The sequence below is a fragment of the Eleutherodactylus coqui genome, chromosome 7 (assembly GCF_035609145.1).
Source record: "Eleutherodactylus coqui strain aEleCoq1 chromosome 7, aEleCoq1.hap1, whole genome shotgun sequence".
NCBI lineage: Eukaryota > Metazoa > Chordata > Amphibia > Anura > Eleutherodactylidae > Eleutherodactylus > Eleutherodactylus coqui.
This window is the reverse complement of record NC_089843.1, coordinates 206148115-206167980: the sequence shown is the minus strand read 5'-3', so window position 1 is coordinate 206167980 and position 19866 is coordinate 206148115. Positions and strand designations below refer to the sequence as shown.

Below are 19866 nucleotides of genomic sequence, written 5' to 3'. Positions count from 1 at the left end.
TCTCCCGCGGATCCGGACGGCTTCCATAGGCTTCAATAGAAGCCCGCGGGAGCCGTCCCCGCGGGAGACCCGCACGAAAATGGAGCATGGTCCAGATTTTTTCATGCTCCATTTTTTTTTAAATCCCTTTTTTTTTGACGATCCGCGGGTATTTATCTACCCGCGGGTGGTCAATGCATCCCTATGGGGTGCGGATCCGCGTGCAGGTAATCCGCTGCGGATCCTAAATCATATTTTCCCCGTGGACATGAGGCCTAACCGAACTGCAATGCAACTCCTCCATGAAACATACATTGTCTCAGGTGTTGCATAGTCCAGTTAAAGTATTGCAGTTTCCCCCTCTATTAGGCTGCTTTCACATCTGTGTTTGGGGGTTCATTACGGGAGCAGGAAAGGAGAATCCTCTGGCTGAACCGATCCATTTTATGACGGACCCCATTTACTATAATGGGGTCCATTCAGTTGACCTGCATTTTAATGGACCAAAAAGTCCTGCATGCAGGATCTTTTTTCTGGTATATTGTGCTGGATCTGCAACAGCACCCCCAAAACGGAGGTTCCATTGCAGATGTGAAAGTGGTCTCATCCAGCTATTAAAATCACAGATACATAAAATGATCATTAAAGTTAGAAATAGTTTAAACAAGTAAGTCTAAAAGACTATTAATATTCCAAGAATGTATAGTTAGAGGAAAGTCCGCTATTAAAGGGGTTGTCTCGCGGCAGCAAGTGGGTCTATACACTTCTGTATGGCCATATTAATGCACTTTGTAATGTACATTGCGCATTAATTATGAGCCATACAGAAGTTATTCACTTACCTGCTCCGTTGCTGGCATCCCCGTCGCCATGGATCCGTCTAATTTTGATGTCTTCTGGCGTTTTTAGACGCGCTTGCGCAGTCCGTGCTTCTGGCTGGTGAATGGGGCCGCTCGTGCCGGAGAGCTGGTCACCGCGTCGTCATCGTAGCTCCGCCCCGTCACGTGTGCTGATTCCAGCCAATCAGGAGGCTGGAATCGGCAATGGAACGCACAGAGCCCATGATGCACCATGGGAGTAGACCCGCGGTGCACCATGGGAGAAAACCGCAGTGCATCCCTGGGAAAGGACCGGCGGCCATCTTTGGGAGAAGATTTTTATAACTCCATATTTTGTCGGATCGGTGAGTAGCAAGCCGTTTAAAAACCGCTTTAAATTGCTATTTTATGCCAGAGGGGTGACAGGGGGAATGGGCTAATGTAAAATTTTGATGTTTGCCGCGAGACAACCCCATTAAGTCAACTGCTGCTCACTGTATGTAACATAGTAACATAGTACCGTGTTTCCCCGAAAATAAGGCACCCCCTGAAAATAAGGCACCCCCTGAAATTTGCAGAAATCCCAAATATAAGGCACCCCCCGATAGTAAGGCATGGTAAAGTGTGCAGGCAAGTCAAGAGGCCTGTCCCCTGCTGCCATCCCCGTTGTCTCCTACCTCCAGATGTATAGGTAGATCTGCAGACAGTCTGCTGTTATCCTGTCCCTGCTGGGCTGTACGAGTGTGCTGTTGTGAGCTCCCCTTGCTGGCTGGAAAAGTCCATACTGTACGTTCTGTTCCTGCTGTACATGTCTGCTGTGATGAGCTTCCCCTGGTGGCCGGAAGCTGCAATACCATCCCTGCTTACAGGTGGTACAGGAACTTCTGTCTGCAGACAGGTACATTACTTTACAGCCCTTATTTTTTTATGGCTCTGTGCGTGAGTCAGGCAACCTGTGTGTGATTCTTAAGGCTGGGTTCTCACAGAGCGTATTTCAAGCGGAAATCTCGCAGTTTGGCCACAGCGATAAACAGCGAGATTTCCGCCGGGAAAGCGCTGCTTTAAAACCCACGGCACGGTTATGAAGTGACCTGGCTGCACGCTTTTCCGTTTCTGTGGCCGGTGAATCCGCACCACAACACCGGCTTCTCCCAGCTTTGCCGTGGCAGATTTGCTGTCCCATGTGGACGAGATTTCTGAGAAATTTCGTCCACAAAGCTGGCCAATTGAGGGATTAGCGGCCACAGACGGATTTGCCGCGGTGAAATAAGACACCTCCTGAAAATAAGACGTAGCGCATATTTGGGAGCAAAAATTAATATAAGACGCGTCTTATTTTCGGGGAAACAGGGTATGTGAGGCTGAATGAAGACAATGTCCATCTAGTTCAGCCTAGTATGCACTAGTTACATTTTGCCTACTTTACTATCTAAGTCATTTTACTAGACTGCATTAAGGAAAAGCCAGGCTGATAAAAAGAGGACAGTAATTCTGAGGAAGATTAGAGGTTTGTGATAATGAAGAGTTCCATGAGATAGCTAGTTAAACATTCCTGGCCTCCCTATTAGTAAAGCATATTGAATAGGACTTTGGACGTTGTTTCTTAGTTCCTAGTGTTTATAAACAAGTAAAGCACTTCATGTTGCACTTGTTCTAAGCAGAGTTACATTTTGTTACACACAGGCTGATCCTCATGTGGTTACTGATCTGTTCTCGAAGTTTTGTATTGGAGAAACGATCTGTCAAATTCATACTGTAATTCCAGTTCAATAAGTCTTTGAGCGAACAACAATGATACTTTGTAACTTTGTATTGTTACAGCTGTGAGTCCCACTTACTGCAGTATCTTCACCATAAAAATAAGAGCAGTTGCTAACAATAAGACTAGAAGAATTCGGGTTTCACCATCTCTCCATCATATTCCTCGACCGGCTATCACTCATGTCTGTTGCCTATATCCCAGTATCACAAGAGGAATGACAAGTTCAGGTTAATAGCCCATAGTTTCCAAATGCTCCCTCGTGATGTGATATAGCCCAAGGCAAACTTAGAGGTTTGTACTTATAGTTGCCACGGTCAATACGATTTTCTTATATGCATTAGTTTGTACACATGAACACATTTGAGGAGAGTTGCATGTTAAGGGCCCCTGTCCACGGGCGTGATTTTGACAACCGTAAATTGCCGGCGAATCACACCGTCTGAAGCTTTCCATAGTGTTGCTATGGAAGGTGCCAGCATGCTGCAAATTGCCACGATTCTCCGCGGTCAGTCTACCTGCCAGATAGGCTGACAGTGGAGATCCGTCTGCCGGCTCCTGCTCCTGGGCGGCGGCTTCCACGGCAGAGTTCTGCCATGGGATACCGCAACGCCCGTGGACAGGGCGCCTTTAGCAGCAGATCTCCTATCTATCATCTATCTATCTATCTCCTATCTATCTATATCATATCTATCTATCTATCTATCTATCTCATATCTATCTATCTACCTATTTATCTATCTATCTCTCTCTCTCTCTCATATCTATCTATCTATCTCATATCTATCTATCTAATATTTATCTATCTATCTATATATCTCATATCTATCTATCTATCTACCTATCTATCTATCTCATATCTATCTATCTATCTCATATCTATCTATCTATCTCATATCTATCTATCTAATATTTATCTATCTATCTCATATCTATCTATCTATCTATATATCTCATATCTATCTATCTATCTATCTATCTATCTATCTATCTATCTATCTATCTATCTATCTACCTATCTATCTCATATCTATCTATCTATCTCATATCTATCTATCTCATCTATCTATCGATCCCATATTTATCGATCTATCTATCTATCTCATATCTATGTCATATCTATCTATCTACCTCATATCTATCTATCTATCTATCTATCTATCTATCTATCTATCTATCTATCTATCTATCTATCTATCTATCTATCTACCTCATATCTATCTATCTACCTCATATCTATCTATCTATCTATCTACCTCATATCTATCTATCTACCTCATATCTATCTATCTACCTCATATCTATCTATCCATCCATCCATCCATCCATCCATCATTTCTCTGGGGATTTGGCATCAGCGCTTATAGGTTTGATATCCAACTTACTGCAACCAAATGAAGATTCCTATTCAATATCAAGTGAATTAAAAAAAAAAAAACCTCAACTATTTCATCCCATTTTTGCCAAAGCTGTCAGGACAGAGTCAACAACTCATTTTCCATATAAATTCAACTTTTATGATTTATGGGAAACAGTAAGAACCATGGAGATTATAATTTATAGCATCTGCTTAACATGAACGGATAAATTAGTTTCATTATTTTTTCCTTGTAGACTCGTATTTATACTTGACTGGTTTCCAAACTCTTCTATTTGCATACGGCCAGATGAATAGTAGATCACTTTTTTCCTCTAAATGCTGTTAAATAAGTTTTAAGGAATCTTAAAGGGGTTTTCCCACCTTTTCCATATGATGCAGTACAGTATGAGGCTGTTGTAGAGTGTCCCCCACAATAAGAGGGTCTGTAAGCCACAGTAGAAAGCTTCAGCAAGAGCTGTTTGTATTACATGATGGCTCATTTATTGACTTGCGGATACTAAATACAGTGGCTGCCAAGAGTTTCCCTTGGAGATGAGAGCTAAAATGGGTTGTCCATATGGGACGGATGCCTCCCTCTGCCCAACAATAATGATATATTGGTAAACTGTCTTTGGCTCCTATTGGACTGCATACATAAAAACCTCAGAGAGACTGCAATGGATCAGACTGGCTAAAGGGATTTGGATGGGAATTGCTGACATAAGGGTCTTAAAAGTAAAGGCCCACTTAGACACAATGATTATTGCTCAAAAGATGTCTTTTGAGCGATAATCGTTGTGTTATTTACAGCGCAAGATGATTGCCCAAATGTTAAGCGATCACCTTGCGCTCCAGCTGTTCCCCGCTCCAAGACAGCTGGGCGCTCTGAGCGGAGGATGCAGAAGACAAGTGGGGTGACCCCACTTGTCTTCTGCATCTAACTGTTCCCCGCTCCAAGTGCCCAGCTGTTATACAGCCAGGCGCTCTGAGCGGAGGATGCAGAGGGCAAGTGGGGTGTCCTCGCTTGTCTTCTGCATCCAGCTGTTCCCCACTTGGAGTGCCGAGTGTTATACAGCCGAGCGGAGGATGCAGAGGGCAAGTGGGGTGTCCTCGCTTGTCTTCTGCATCCAGCTGTTCCCCACTTGGAGTGCCCGGCTGTTATACAGCCGAGCGGAGGATGCAGAAGACAAGCAGGGTGTCTCTGCTTGTCTTTTGCATCCAGCTGTTCTCTGCTTGGAGCGCCCGGCTGTTATACAGTCGAGCGCTCTGAGCAGAGGATGCAGAAGACAAGCGTGGTGTCCCCATTTGTCTTCTGCATCCAGCTGTTCTCTGCATAGAGCGCCTGGCTGTTATACAGCCGGACACTCCGAGCGGGGTATGGAGTTGGACCGCTCTGTTCTTCATACTAGCCTGTCAACAGGGAGCAGGATACAGCTGAAACAATAATATCAGCTGCATCCCGCTGTGAATCCCTGATAAGGCTCATCGTCAGCATGCTGAAAGACAACGATGAGCGACGGCTTAATGAAAACTGCAGGATTTCAGTGCAGCTACACACAACGATTATCGCTCAAAAGACGACTTTTGAGCGATAATCGTTGTGTGTAAATGGGCCTTAAGTGAGGATTTCTTCCCCTAAAAAAAACCGGAAAGGATACGTCACTGCTCCATTTCCAAATAACGCTGTCATCGATAAAGTCAATTTCACTAACATTTAAATCAAATGGACATAGTAGAGAATGCATTGGTAGGGCAGAAGTGTAGCTAACTTTTCCTGCACTTGGGACAAAGTTTTAGTTCGCCCGCCATCTTAAGTTTAACTTCATTTGTTTTCTCCTCCCCACCACCAATTAATTGAACATACAAATCACAAACTATCCTGTGGATAGAGGATAAGTGCTGATTCTGGGAATACCCCTTTAAATATGGAACTTTTTTTACTTTAATTTCCCATATCACTAAGTCTTCTTTCACACCCTATACCCAGGCTTCCTTTCCCGGCTTATTTTGACGCATTCAGATGGAAAGCTGAAAGGCTTCATAGGCTGTCACTTTGCTGAAACTTTGGTTTCTGCTTCAGCAGTTTTCTATTTGTTTACAGCATTCAACTATGCTATTCTGTCTGGCCAGAATCTAATGGAAACCTGCTGAGACCAAAACTTGCAGTCTATGCTGACAGGCTATGGAGTGCTTCAGCTTTCTGTCTGAATGCGGTTTTCGGAATCTCAGATGGAAGCCCGGACAGGAGGCTGAAGGAGGTGTGAATGTAGCCTAAGTGAAATAGTGTTTAGTTTTATTAATTGCTTACACCCAAAGGACAAGGAGTGTTACAGCCATTCAAGAGGACCACAGGTTGAAGGTCCAATGGCTGGAATCAGATCACATCCAGACAGGTCAAGAAGATGACACACCGAGAAAATGGCAACAGCTGCCGAACCGGGCAGAGGTGACCTTATGACACGTTCCTACGTGGAGGACTGCCTTGGAAGTGGAGGGCATTAGGTCCTCTTTTACATAATAATAATCTTTATTTGTATAGTGCCAACCTATGCTTTACATACCCTATTACTGGTTAGTGGCAGTGATGTGACCAGTCCATGAATAGTTTCAACCTGCTCCCAGATCTGCCATCCTTGCAGTAGCCCAGAATGTAGCAGCAGCCCAATGCCTGAGCAGCAACTGTGCAATTCACCTGAATGGCAGGCGGCACCTCCTTGCCTTCTCTCTTGATTGCACCTGTGGCATATGGCTCACCTGCCACTGTCCAGCAATGCCCCTGGACCAATATGAATACAACCCGACAAACTCACTACAACACTTTTCTCTATACTACTGTAGTACAGATATTTTATCTATGAGGAGGCACATGGGTTTGTAGATGTTTACATAGTTTTACCAATGGGGCTTACTTGTTAATACTGTCTAAAAAGTCAGACAGTGCAAAGTTAGACAAGGCCGTCCTAAAATGTGCCAGATTTATCACTGAATTATAAGTCTGTCGAATTTTAAAACTTTCTAGTCAAAGTTTAGACCGCCTATTAGTTCTCTCAGTTTACACCAAGAATATGTGGCAATTTGGCACAATTAGATCATGTTCCTTTTTTGGACAAGTCAGAAAAACTGTCTGAAAGTGTCTAAAAACACCTGATACAAACCCAAGAGCTCATATAAAATTGACCCAAAATATCCCCGATTTGTTGGAGATGACCTAAAGCAGAAGGTACACTATTACATCTTTGGTTCTCATGTTCGTCTCTTTACTCATTCTGGCACAAAGTACAAAAGATAGTAAATCTCATCTTTAAACATGAAGTAATACTCACTCCTAGACTTTTCCTACTCAACATTATCCTCTTAACCTACACATTGAGGCCTCAGTCAGACGGGCGTTTTTTCGCGCGATTTGCGGATCGCGGATCACCTTTTTGCTACAGCCGAAGTTCAGCTGCGTCCGGCCAGCAGTTCTCCTGAACTGCTCTCTGTAGTATTCAGCAGGCGGGGATTTTAAATCCCCGCCTGCTGAATGGGCTGCCTGTGATTGGTCACAGCCCTCAGCCAATCAGAGGCAGCTCTCACTCACCCATTCATGAATTCAAAAACGGACATGTGACCGATCCCATTGCTATGCATTGGGTCTATATATCTGCAGATCGCAAGCGCGTCTGCAAGTCGGACCCAAAACCGCCCGTGTGACCGAGGCCTAAACCCTAATTCCTAGATACTGCAAAGATACAACCCCCCACCCCAGGATTCAAGAATGGCTCAACGTGATCTGCACACTAAGTAGTCTAAAAAAAAAACAGATATCTTCAAGAAGGCAACAATGGAGCAATACCCTAAAACATAGTCTGAATGGCTCTCCTACTGGAATACATAGTTCCCATCATACACCTACACGTACCAATCAGCACGTATATCTCTTTAAATCAGAACCTTGTTAATGGATCATTAAACAGAACCCCAACCCCCCTGTTGTTCCCTCCTCACCTTTCCTTGGTTAATCCTTGACTACTCTTTGTAATTTACTGTATTGATATTGTGAGTATTACCTATAATTTAGAAGAAATGAAAACCCCGTTGTGCTGTTTGGATACATTCCCTTTCTTTTTACTTTGTTTCATACAGCGTTACAGATTAAATGAAGATTTAAAGTTAACCAGTTGTGTACCGTATTCTGTCTCAATAAGGGCAGTATAAAATAATGACAGACATGCTGATTTCAGCAGTCTGTAACTAATAGGGTAATGTGCAGAGGGTTTTAAGAACTTACAGCTTGTTTCTGCAGCCCCCAGGAAGTGATGGGCTCAGTTTATTCATGAGGTGCTGCTACCTCACCTACCCTCCACTCTAAAAAACTGCAAATCATGATGGGAGGGCGGGGTAGCGGCACCTCAGGTCTCATCACTTCCTGGGAGCTGCAGGAGCAAGCTGTAAGTTCTTAAAAATGACTTCACATTACCCCATAAGTGACAGATCATTGCAATCAGCATGTCTGCCCCTACTTTATGCTGCCCTCCTTGACAACAGCTTAAGCTACATGACAGGTTCCCTTTAAGAAGTCATACAGTGTTTCAGCTAGACACCCTTTACAAATATAAAAACTAGAGATGGTTAGACCAAGGATATCCAGAAGGTGTCTTTAGAAGTAAAAAATAGTAAAGTGTCTGTAATTCCCAGCCACAATATCCACAGAAGAATGCCACATCCTTGTATAATCACAGATCCATAAATGCTACAAAGTGTGTAGAATCCAAATGTGATTGCTCTCAGCAAGAGAAACCAAGTCATCTTGTAGATATGATACCTTTTAATGGCTAACAAAAATACATGATGTTATAGCGAGCTTTTGAATCTCTCAGGATTCTGTAAAATCCAGAAACAAACTACTTGATCCACAAACCCTAAACAGGATTAACCCTTTCCAATCCACTGTCTGACGTCTAAAGGCATTATGATTTAAGGCTGTACAGCTCCGATGTTGGAAGAGGTCTGTTGGGGTTCTCTTACGGTATATTGCCAGCCTCTCTGCTGTTGGAGCCTATCCAACGTGTCACCTCATGCAGTACTGGCTTTAGCCAGCAGATAGCGCCATTGTATAACGGCAGAAAAAGAGTAAGCCCCCTAGGAAAACCAGGATACAAATTGGATTGAAAAGGGTTAAAAGAAAGGTATAAGCCACTCAGTCACGGTGCAGAGCAGTAGCCTCCAACGTGTGGCTCTGCAGCAGAACACGGCTGCCGGTGCCCACTGGGCGCAGATGTCAGAGTCACAGGTTGAACTGCTAAATAGAGAAGTTGAGATCTCCAATCAAGTGTTGCTGGAGGATTCCATTGCCCATAAATGAGTAGGGTGCATAGAGCCAACTACAACTCCCACCAGTCACACACATGACTCTGAAACCGCCAGATCTGGAAAATGTATTCAGTATCAAATAGATAAGGGAGCTTCATACACAACTCCGACTCTTTTGTGTCAAAGCAAAGACATCCAGACAATTTAGTGTTCGGAATACATATCCAACATATGCTTTAAATAATTAAACCCCAGATAAGGGTTAACATGCTATATATTATCTATGGGGTAAAGTATGTGATGCTGAATGGATGGATGTCATGTTTCTATCAATTCTGTAACTGTTGCAAGAAAAAAAGTAAGTGAACACTTTGGAGTTACCTGGATTTCTACATTGATTACTAACAAAACGTAGTTTGATTGTTCTCTAATTCACGGCAAACACAATGTAACTGAACTGATAACACACAAGCGGTGGTACTGTTCATGTCCTGCACTGAGCAGATTGAGAAAAGCGTACCGAGAAAAAGTAAGGGAATATCTCTGTAAAGGCTGTTTCAAGTGGAACGATTATTGGTCAAATGAATGAAAATGAATGATACTCATTCAGTGTAAACGCGGCCAATGACCGAACGACAAACAAGAAATCATTCACTTTTCGTTCATTTTAGACAGGCATAAAAGTCATTGTGGGCTCATTCCCTAATGATCTGTGTAAATACAGATCTTCAGTCGTTCTCATTCACATATACAGCGAATGTGAATGACTGAACAATTTCGCATGGGAATGCGCCAACGATGTATCTGCCTGTATAAACAGGCTGCCCGAGTGAACAAGAGAACTCTGACGTCGGTCGCTCATTTCAATGAGGAATCAGCAGGTCTAAAAATGGACCATTAATGTCTTGTCTTGGCAAATGGTGTTACAGTTAAGGAGAGAAGATTGGAAATATGGTTTTCACATGTGCCTTGCCCATGAAATAACGACAAACAATGCCTGGTTACTGACAATGTGGGTGTGAACCATGTCTCAATGCAAGCAACTTTCAGAAACCCTTACAATGTGTTATACAAACACATGAAGATGAAATACGCTAGATCAGTATTTCCAAAGACCGGGGTGTCCATCAATCCAGGGTTAGACAAATTATCTACAAATCGAGAAAATTCAAAATTCTTGCTTTTCTCCCTAGAAGGGGGCATCCTGTTAAGTTCATTTCAAGGGCACAATGGGCAATCCTGAAAGAGGTGAAACAATCAAATGTAAAGACCAAAAGATGCACAGAAGACTCTACAAACTGCAAAGACATCTGTTCACGAGGACACTTAGAAAAACACTGAAAAAGAATAGTGTTGATGGAAGAAAACTGAAGACACTGCTGCTGTCCAAAAAAACCATAGCTGCCCATCTCATTGGATGTTTTACCTCATTGGGGTTTTTACCTTCCTCTGGATCAACATTGGCAGCTAATGGGCTGAGCTGGATGGATATGTGTCATTTTTTGGTTATTATGCTTCAAGGAAAATGTTCTATGGGCAAATGAGATGAAAATTTAAGTTTTAGCACAGATACACAACAGTATGTTTGGAGGAAAAAGCATACTGCACAACACTAGACATTAGCGAGCACCTAAATGCTCGGGTGCTCGTTACTGGAGCCGAACTTTTTGTAATGCTCGAGAGCATTTCGAGTAACAAACCCTATTGAAGTCAATGGGAGACTCGGGCATTTTCCATGCTGACCCATGCTTGGTAGCTGCCTGCGTTCTTCTCTCTCTCAGCTCCATTTTCTCGAGCAGGTGCTCGGCTCCAGTAACACCTATTTCGCATATGCTAATGCTTGAACGAGCCTCAGGCTCAGAAGAGCATGCTTGCTCATCTCTACACAACACCAAAAGGTCACCCACATGTAAAGTTTGGTGAAGGGAGCATCATGTTTTGGGCTGCTTTGCTGGCTCAGGGTCTCAATACCTGGTGATCATTGAGAGAACAATGAATTCTAAGGTATATCAAAACATTTTACAGGTGAATGTAAGAGTAGCCGTCCTTGATCTCAAGCTGAGGACATGTTTTGTGATGCAACAGCAGTAGATTTGTGCCATACTTTAACCCTTTCCAATCCACTGTCTGACCTCTGAAGACATTATGATTTAAGGCTGTACAGCCTCGATGTTGGAAGACGTCCGTCGGGGTTCTCTTACTGTATATTGCCAGCCTCTCTGCTGTCAGAGCCTATTCAGCATGTCACCTAATGCAGTACTGGCTTTAGCCAGCAGATAGCGCTGTTGTATAATAGCAGAAAAAGAGTAAACCCCCTAGGAAAACCAGGTTACAAATTGGATTGGAAAGGGTTTTTAATCACATTTCTGGCTGGCTTACAGCAAGTTTGTCAGGCAGTGGGAAGCCTAAGTCCTTGTGCAAAGGCTTGTCCCCTTTTCTTGGCACTTCAAAAGGGGTAAGAGAAAGTATAGAATGCAAGTTTTAGCACTAATGTGATGTGCACCAAAATTTCTGTCATTTCTCCCAATATGCCATACATGTCTTGAACTGAGCACAACTGTCTGTGTGTTATTAGTTTAGTTAGGGTTCGTTCACATCAGCGTTGGAAGTTCTGTTCAAAACCTCAGTCGCTGATTTGCAGTCGAGAATAGGACGAGTTGATGCAGCAAGCAGCGCTATTTCATCCGATGAATTCTGGAAAAATGCCAGACTTCTCACCGGAAATCGAATGGAGCAGAAAAATGGAAGCCCCTAATGCTGATGTGAGAGAGCCCTTGTTTGACTGTAACTTAGGTAAGATCACATTGCATCAGCAATCAATGCAGAAATTCCAGTTATCCCTTTTGCTTGCAACTGTATCTATGTGTTACTAATAAGGTGAACATAAAGGCTTCTTATGATTCAGGAAGAACAACTCGGTATTAATTCCATCATGTTGCATCACTGTATGTTTTTCTGGAATCATGTTTACTATGTGATAAACTTTCCCTGCACTGTTAGCACTGCAATCTTTCCTTCTGATAGGAAAGTTAACCACACACCCACAAATGAAGGAACATGTCAGAAAACTAATCAGTAAGTGACGATGCAGAGGGAAGGCACAATGTAACAGAATAGAATGTAACAGCACGTGTCAAACTGAAGGCCCGCAAGCTGAATCTGGCACGCCATATCATCTTATGTTGCCCATGACCAGGTCCAGACACAGAAGGATCAGCTCTCCATTTTTCCCGGAGAACTTGGCCAACACTAGGCAGAGGCCAGTGGCAGTGCCAGTACAGGGAGCAGGTGCCATCTTGGATTCTGAGCTCTGGTGGACCTTCACAACGCTCTGTTCAGCAACTCACAGGTGGTGGCACAGCTCTGACAGCGCTACCTGGGTGCCCTAGCCACCCTCCAAGGTAGGAAGCTCAGTGCTAAAGGGGTAAGCAAATGAAAAGATCAGTGGACTACTGCTCCAATCTAGATGATTCCTTAGAGAAGGTGGCTATGGAAAAATAAGTAAATATATGGAAATACAAAGGGTTGGACTTACCCGGTGTGGAACAGCCGTCCGATGACAGGCGTCCACACCGTCAGTCCGGGGAGGCTTTGCAAATATATCCAGAAGAACAGTCTAAGCTAATTTTTTGTTTTCAAGTATGCACGTAATATGGAATGCAAATACACCCGTGTGAATGAACCCTAACAAATGGCCCTTTGAAGGTAACCATAATGCTGATGTGGCCCTCAGTGAAAACGAGTTTAACACCCCTGCCCTACAGGAATCACAAGTAGCCATGTTTCCCACTTTTGCAGTCCTTGTGAAAAAGATATGCGGGTGGTGCTTCAGGAGGAGACCCAAGTTAGTCAAAGACTCTACTCCAAATCAGCGACCCAGGTGTTCTAGCAGCTCTTCTTCTCAATGCCCCACATGTCCTTTTCACAGGGACTTCAGAAAGCAGCATGCCAGAGCTCCAGTCTGGAGGATCTCCTAGCTGCTCATTGGTATTTCATACATGTCTGTGTTTAGTGCCTGTATGGCTTTTTTGGTGTTTCATACGGTGATATTTTATGGACTATACTGTACAGTCCATAAATATGTTCAAAGGGAGCCTGTCATCACCCATAATCACCATAAACTAAATGTATGGCCTCATAGGACAGGGGCTGAGGAGTCCAGGGAAGTGCTTTTTATACTTACCTGGCTCTCCGTTCCCTCGCTCTCAGCTGTGCCCAATCCATGAATCAAACCCATCTCCGCAGTCAATGCTTTTGTGCACGTACTGATCTCTATGGGAATGCGCACACACTAACTTGCAGGGATGAGTTCAATGTATGGACCAAAAGTCGAACTTCCAGAGATCACAGTGAGGGAACAGGGAACCAGGCAAGTATCCAGATACACCCCTGGACTGTATGGCCCATGAACTCTAAGCCCATAAGGACAGGTTCTCTTTGACATAATTGAGAAGGTTATCTGTCTACAAAATATCTTTGTTGTTTACATGTTTGTTAACTATTTCCAGAAATATCTGATACTTTGACTAAAAAAAACTTTTGGGTACAATTTAAATCATGGCACATTTTCATTGCTCTGTGAATGGCCAACATGAAAATGGAAAGGGATCACAAAATCGATAAACCAAAGGTCTTCAGATCGTGTAAGCATCAGATAAAATGATCAAAAGTGATCCAAGGAGAGCAGCAGCACATGAGAAGAATAAACTAGTATGAATTAGTGCAGTATGTGCTATAGTCACTGATTACTTCAGATGGGTCGGTGATCCCGGGATTATTCCGATTGCCAGATTGGAGTTAGGAAGGAATTCTTTCCGGAATTCTTTCCCCTTAAATAAGGAAAATTGGCTTCTACTTCATTGGGTTTTTTGGCCTTCCTCTGGATCAGCCTTTGTGGGGAAGTTATAGCCTGAACTGGGTGGGCACAGGTTTTTTTCTTAGCCTAACATACTATATTACTAGGAGCGCACTAATGACTATACAAAACTTCAAGAAATAAGTGTAATTTATTTAGTAACCAATTAGTTACTATCTTCATGTAGACAACCCAAAATGAGGTACCAGTAGTAGATTTCTAGACACATTGGTACATTATATATATATATATATATATATATATATATATATATATATATATATATATAACAAGTAAGAAAAGGGCACATAAGAGAACACCACAATGGGAAACAGCCCTGGACAGGCTCACATTGGGGATTTGTGATAAGACAGCTCAAAGACTTACAGAACCAACACACATTTCCAAAGACTGAGTCTCAGATGTACAACACAAAGTACACAATGTGCCATTTATGCGGCGACTTAACACAACTCTTCCTCCATGAAAATACATTAGTGAATACCGTCCCTTTAAAACCCGAACAGCATAAACGTAATTTCTTCAAATCTTGATTACACATCAACGCAGCGAGCCAAAAACACTAGTTAATGAGTGTACAGGCTGAGGTGTACATGTAGACTTCATTCACATTACATGCACGGGATAACGTGCCGGCTGGTCTAACACTTTTCTCACTGCCAAAACATCTGACGGAGAGAGATTGCAAGCGTCCCAGATGTCTAAATTCTAATTAAGGAACAGCATCACAGAAAGTCCTACGAATCTTAACCTGAAGTGGAGATAATCCACCGTTGAAGAAATTAGATGGAGGTAATAAAGTGCAATTAAGAAAGCGAATTATTCTGCGCTGTATCACTGTGTACAATGGGAGGATGGGAAGCCAAAAGGACGTCCCAGCGGTGTTTTTACCCAAGTGTTGCCCTTTCCAACTCTCTGCTGTTGACTCTGGCAGAGAATGGATTAATGTAATTAACTCCACACTCTCTTCTCTGCCAAAGGTGTGATCAAAACACAACACAGCATCGCTTCATCACAATCTGCACTTTTACGCAGACGCTGCAAATTTTTCCACTGTGAAAAGATAAATGGATGCCTGAAATGTGAGTGAACTTTTTATATAAGCGGGGGGTTTCTGCTGCTGTCTGGAGAGGGCACTGAGAACACCTGTGCACCTGCTCAGCAGCGCTTTACAAGCCCCGCATTGCTGACTTCAGATTTGTTCAACATGCCTCCTGGTCTTGTTCCCCATAAGTGTTCCCTGCTGCGTAAACAGAGACCAAAAGAAAAAAAAAAACGTAACTACAAAGTGCTCACGTACATTAACCTCTCCCTGTCTGAATAACGCTTACATGTCACCCTCTTCCATACGGAAAGATGGAATAGCGCAGAATGAACAGCAATGCATTGACATGGTGCCAAATAGGCTGTCAAGATGCTTCATCCCCAGTTATCATAAGAAACACATGCTGGCAAGTATTCCACTTATTCTGTGAATGTCAGCATAGGAAGGCAAATAAACATCACTGTGACGGTGTAACAACATACATCACCCTGACAGCTTTATAGAAATGGAACCCGGTGCCCAGACTCACATACCCAGCACTGCCAACCTCCAGGCTCCTACACAAGCAATTAACTGCTTGAGAATACAGCCCAGGTGCATCCTAAGACTCTTGCAGGAATGAAATGGTTAAAGCATTTTCCTATTTATTTAGCTTAATCATAGCTAAATGAAATGAGTTTAAAGAGTTTAGATTGTAATTGGCTGAGATGTTCCAGAAGAAAGTAGAAATATGATGGTGGTTAATTAGGAAGACTTGTCTTCTGCTGATAGAAATAGAACATACAGGCTGATGTATCATAGCACCATGTGAAATCAAATATTTAAGGATTACATTAAATATTATGGACTTAGTTTCCTAAACTGTCATAAGAGGTTCTTCCAGAATCATGTTTTATCACCTATCCATCATTTCAATGGGAATCAAAGAAATTGCTGCGCACTCCATTCAAGCTCTTCCTCACTGATGGGGACACCTGTTCTCAGGGTCAGTAGGGTCTCACAGGTGAGACACCCCTCACATCTGTTTTATCAATCGTCCTATTGATAGAGGACAAGACATGATTTTGGGGAATACCCATTTACTGCATGCACACCAAAATCTTCATCAAATACCACATTGAAAACCGCGCCAAAATCCGTATAATTGAAAGGGTGAAATCTGCTGCAAAAACCATGTGAAAATCTGCAACAAATGCTGCAGATTTGGACTCGGATTTTGCTCTGTATCTGCACCAAAATCTGCAGTGTGTGAACGTACCCTGTATGTGTATCAACCTGTCCTTATATGTCAGTAAACTGCAGTATCGGCAATTCTCTAATATATGCAGTAATACTAAAATCGCTCCCCGGAGCAGAGAGGCAGTAGGGGGATTAAAGACAGGTGCACATGTGCGCTGCAACTTCCAGTCGAAGGTTCCATCACAGAACTGGCACAAAATACCAGAATAAAAAGGCTGGGCAGCTGAGCGGATACCAAATGGACCCCATTATAGTCAATATGGTCCATCCGGTGTTGTTCGGTTCCGTCATAAAATGGAGCTTTTCGGCTAGGGGATTCCCCTTTCCTGCTCTACAAATGGAGCAAGGAAACAGATCCCCCTCTGCAGATGTGAAACCACTTTAAGTACCCTCTTCTCTTTGTTTGTTCTTCTGTGTTTATATGTTGCCAACATATTCAGCAGCGCTGTACAGAGATCACCATCACTTCACTCCCTGACTCCAGTGGGGCTCACAATCTATTTTCCCTACTTCAGACACACAAAGACATTCAGGCACATTTCATAGGAAAATAATTAACCCATCAGTAGATTTTTGAAGTTTGAGTACCTTAAGGGTAACCTATGCAAATACAAGCAGCACATACACAATCCAAGCAGATGTTGCCCTTGCTGAGATTTGAGCCCAAGAACCCAGTGCTACAAGGTAACACAAGATATGGCAACTTTATAGTCACCTTGCTTCTACTTGTAACAAAAACAGTACAGATATGATCTGTCACACTATAGGATAGAATGGCATCACAAAGGCATGACCCTATATCAGTGACCTTTGTAGCTTTGGGGGGAATCCCTGAAAATGTTTTCTTCTCCAGGGGAGCCCCCACATCACAGTTCGCTCTATGTTATGGCTGCGAGGCTTGAGATGAGACATTGATCCGGGGATTTATTCTAAATGATAGATTAAAGTTGGAAAGTGATTTCCACCCTAATGTAAATTGCTTCCTCTGGACCAACATAGCAAAATGATATAGAACTTAGTGAGATGGGGAAGACCTCATACGATCATGATGCTGCATTGATTATCCCCATGACAAGCATCTTTGGGCAGGCTGAGATCAGTTTGTCATCCTTCCTTGTGACAGCTCTGATTTCTGGAGATCCCCAGCCCAGGTTGTAAGAAGCAGACGCTGTCTGCAGTCGTCGGCTAAGAATCCCATCATGTAGTCTTCTGAGTAATCACTTTAGACACAAAGATTTCACCATAAGGGCTCATTCAGACAATAGTATGCGCGGATATGCTCACCGCAATGAAGCATATTTACACATGAACAAGTCATTTTTATGCTGGAGTCTGGTTCGATGTGCTGTTTTTTAGGCTGTCCAAACCCAAAGCTGCTGTGGGTGCAAGAAAATCACGCTGAAACGATCGAAGGCGACGAACAGAAGAAACGATCGGAAGTTGTAATCACTGGCCCTGCTCACTGCAAACAACTGTAAGTAGGTGTCAGGTGTGTGCTAATTACACAATTGTTTCGTAAATTCGTTTGTTGAATGAAGGCAATTTTGAAGCTCCAAATACTACCAAAGGGGACCTTTGGGGCGTAAAATGGGCAAAGATAGGGCAGGACTTATCTTTTTGTGGGCGTAGAACATAAACGTCAGAGAAAAATAGAGCAGTACCTATTTTTTACGTTCGAGAAAAATTTGCCCGTGAGAACGAAGCCATTGAAATCAATTGGCTTTGCTTAGACCAGTCGCACACAGGCGTTTCGTAAAAATGCGTCGTTTTTAAACGGGACATTTTACAGCGTTTCTGATCTTTTGACAGCATTTTAAATGCATTCCAATGGGTGATGTGGCGCGTTAAAAAAAAAAACAACAAAAAAAAAAACTAAATGCTGAAACGCATTAAATAGAGCAGACAGCGTTCAAAAAGCGCTTGTCTGAGAAGCCCCATCGAAAACAATGGAAAAGTTTTACAGGTGTTTCAAACGATGCGCTAAACGCGGAAAAAAAAACAACCCACCTGTGTGAGAGCGGCCATAGCCGCATTATGCAACTCACGAGATTTTCACGTCCGCAAATGCGTTCTTTTTAACCCCTGATGGCATCTGATGTCTGCAGTCACCATCATCGCTTCCAATCATCACTTCCTCCACAAACATGATGGAAAGTTCTCCGATTCTCCAAAAAAAACTTCACCAAAACTTTCCTGCTAACTTGCAACAATAACAAATAAAGCAACAATGTAGCAGAATTCTCAATGGGAGGAAAAAAGGTTCTCTTCTTGTTTCATATCACTTTCTTTCCTCCAAAAACAGGCAGAGATCGGAAAGCCCGAAGTGCCCCTAAGACAGGTGTGCCAGCCGCGGGCACAGGGGTGGCCTGGTTGTCACTCAGGAGGGGACAGATGAGAAGTACTTACCGCTCAGCGCTCGGAAGCTCCTGACAGTGTTGCCATTGTGGAGGGGCAGCCGGTGCCGGGCAGGGTCTCTGCTTCCTTCATCGCCCCGGTATCTATCATAGAGCCTGAACATATGCTCGGACACCGTGTCCCCCACCGGCAGCGCCGCTTCTTCCTGCCTCTTCATGTCCACCACCAGTTGTCCCAGACACAGGTAGCAGCAGCCCAGCCACAGCAGCAGCCGCAGAGGAGCCTCCATGTCCCCAGAGGCAGGTGCTGAATGACAACGACAGACGAGCAAATGACTTTATTGGTTTACAATCCACAGGTCGGCCGGCCGGTGCCGCTATGTGTGCATGGTCCCCGGGACCTTCCCTCCCCTGCTCTGCGGAGTGCGGACTGCCGCCAGGCGCTGGGAGGCCACGGTTTTGTGTGAGTTCAGGGCTGATCCTCTCTGCACGCAGCCAATAGCGGGACTGCTGCTCTGACCAACCTGCACTGCCTGCAGACGACGGCATATATAGAGCTGTCACAGCAGCCCGGCCGGCCGAGGGATGGCTGCTGTAACCCCTTCACTGCTGCAGAGGGGACTTGGCCATGGAGGGCAGAGCATTATACCAATGTAGCAGGTATACAATGTAGCAGAGCCCTGTGGGGGGCATCACACAGGGGGATTAGCGACAGGCAACCGCTCACGGGTCTTCTGCAGTGACAGGAAGAAGGCAGCAGGTTGTTATTTGCAGTTGGTGTCTTCTAAGCGGATGGAAACTTATGTCATTGTTTATAAGGCTAATTGCTAATGGGCTAGTGCGACGTCAGGCCGTGAAACTCAACTAGATATCGCGCTCGCCAACGTGTGATGTCCCTGCGGATGCGAGGCGTTAAAAAAATCTCGCATCACTTTAAGGAAGTAGCGATCCTCCGGCGCAGATTGGCAAGTGTTTCCCATTGAAAAGATAGAACATGCAGCAATTTTTGTGATGCGATGCGGGTAATACATAAATGAAAAATCAGTCCTGTATATGACCCCATTCAAAAGAATAGGGTTCATATTCGTGCGTCTCGCAACACACAAATCTCGCACAATTTTTTCAGGCCGCGTGAAAGCTGTCT

General features: G+C 43.7%; 1 protein-coding gene across 1 annotated transcript in view; it reads right to left on the bottom strand.

The window, feature by feature from the left end:
- The window catches only part of BMP3 (bone morphogenetic protein 3), a 74872-nt gene extending 55706 nt beyond the window's left edge, over nucleotides 1–19166 (bottom strand). The window contains exon 1 of the mRNA XM_066574249.1: nucleotides 18775–19166. Within this exon, the coding sequence (XP_066430346.1) occupies nucleotides 18775–19012 (238 nt within the window). The 5' untranslated portion in view covers nucleotides 19013–19166. The remainder of the gene's footprint in view (nucleotides 1–18774) is intronic.
- Between the last annotated feature and the right edge of the window lie 700 nt (nucleotides 19167–19866).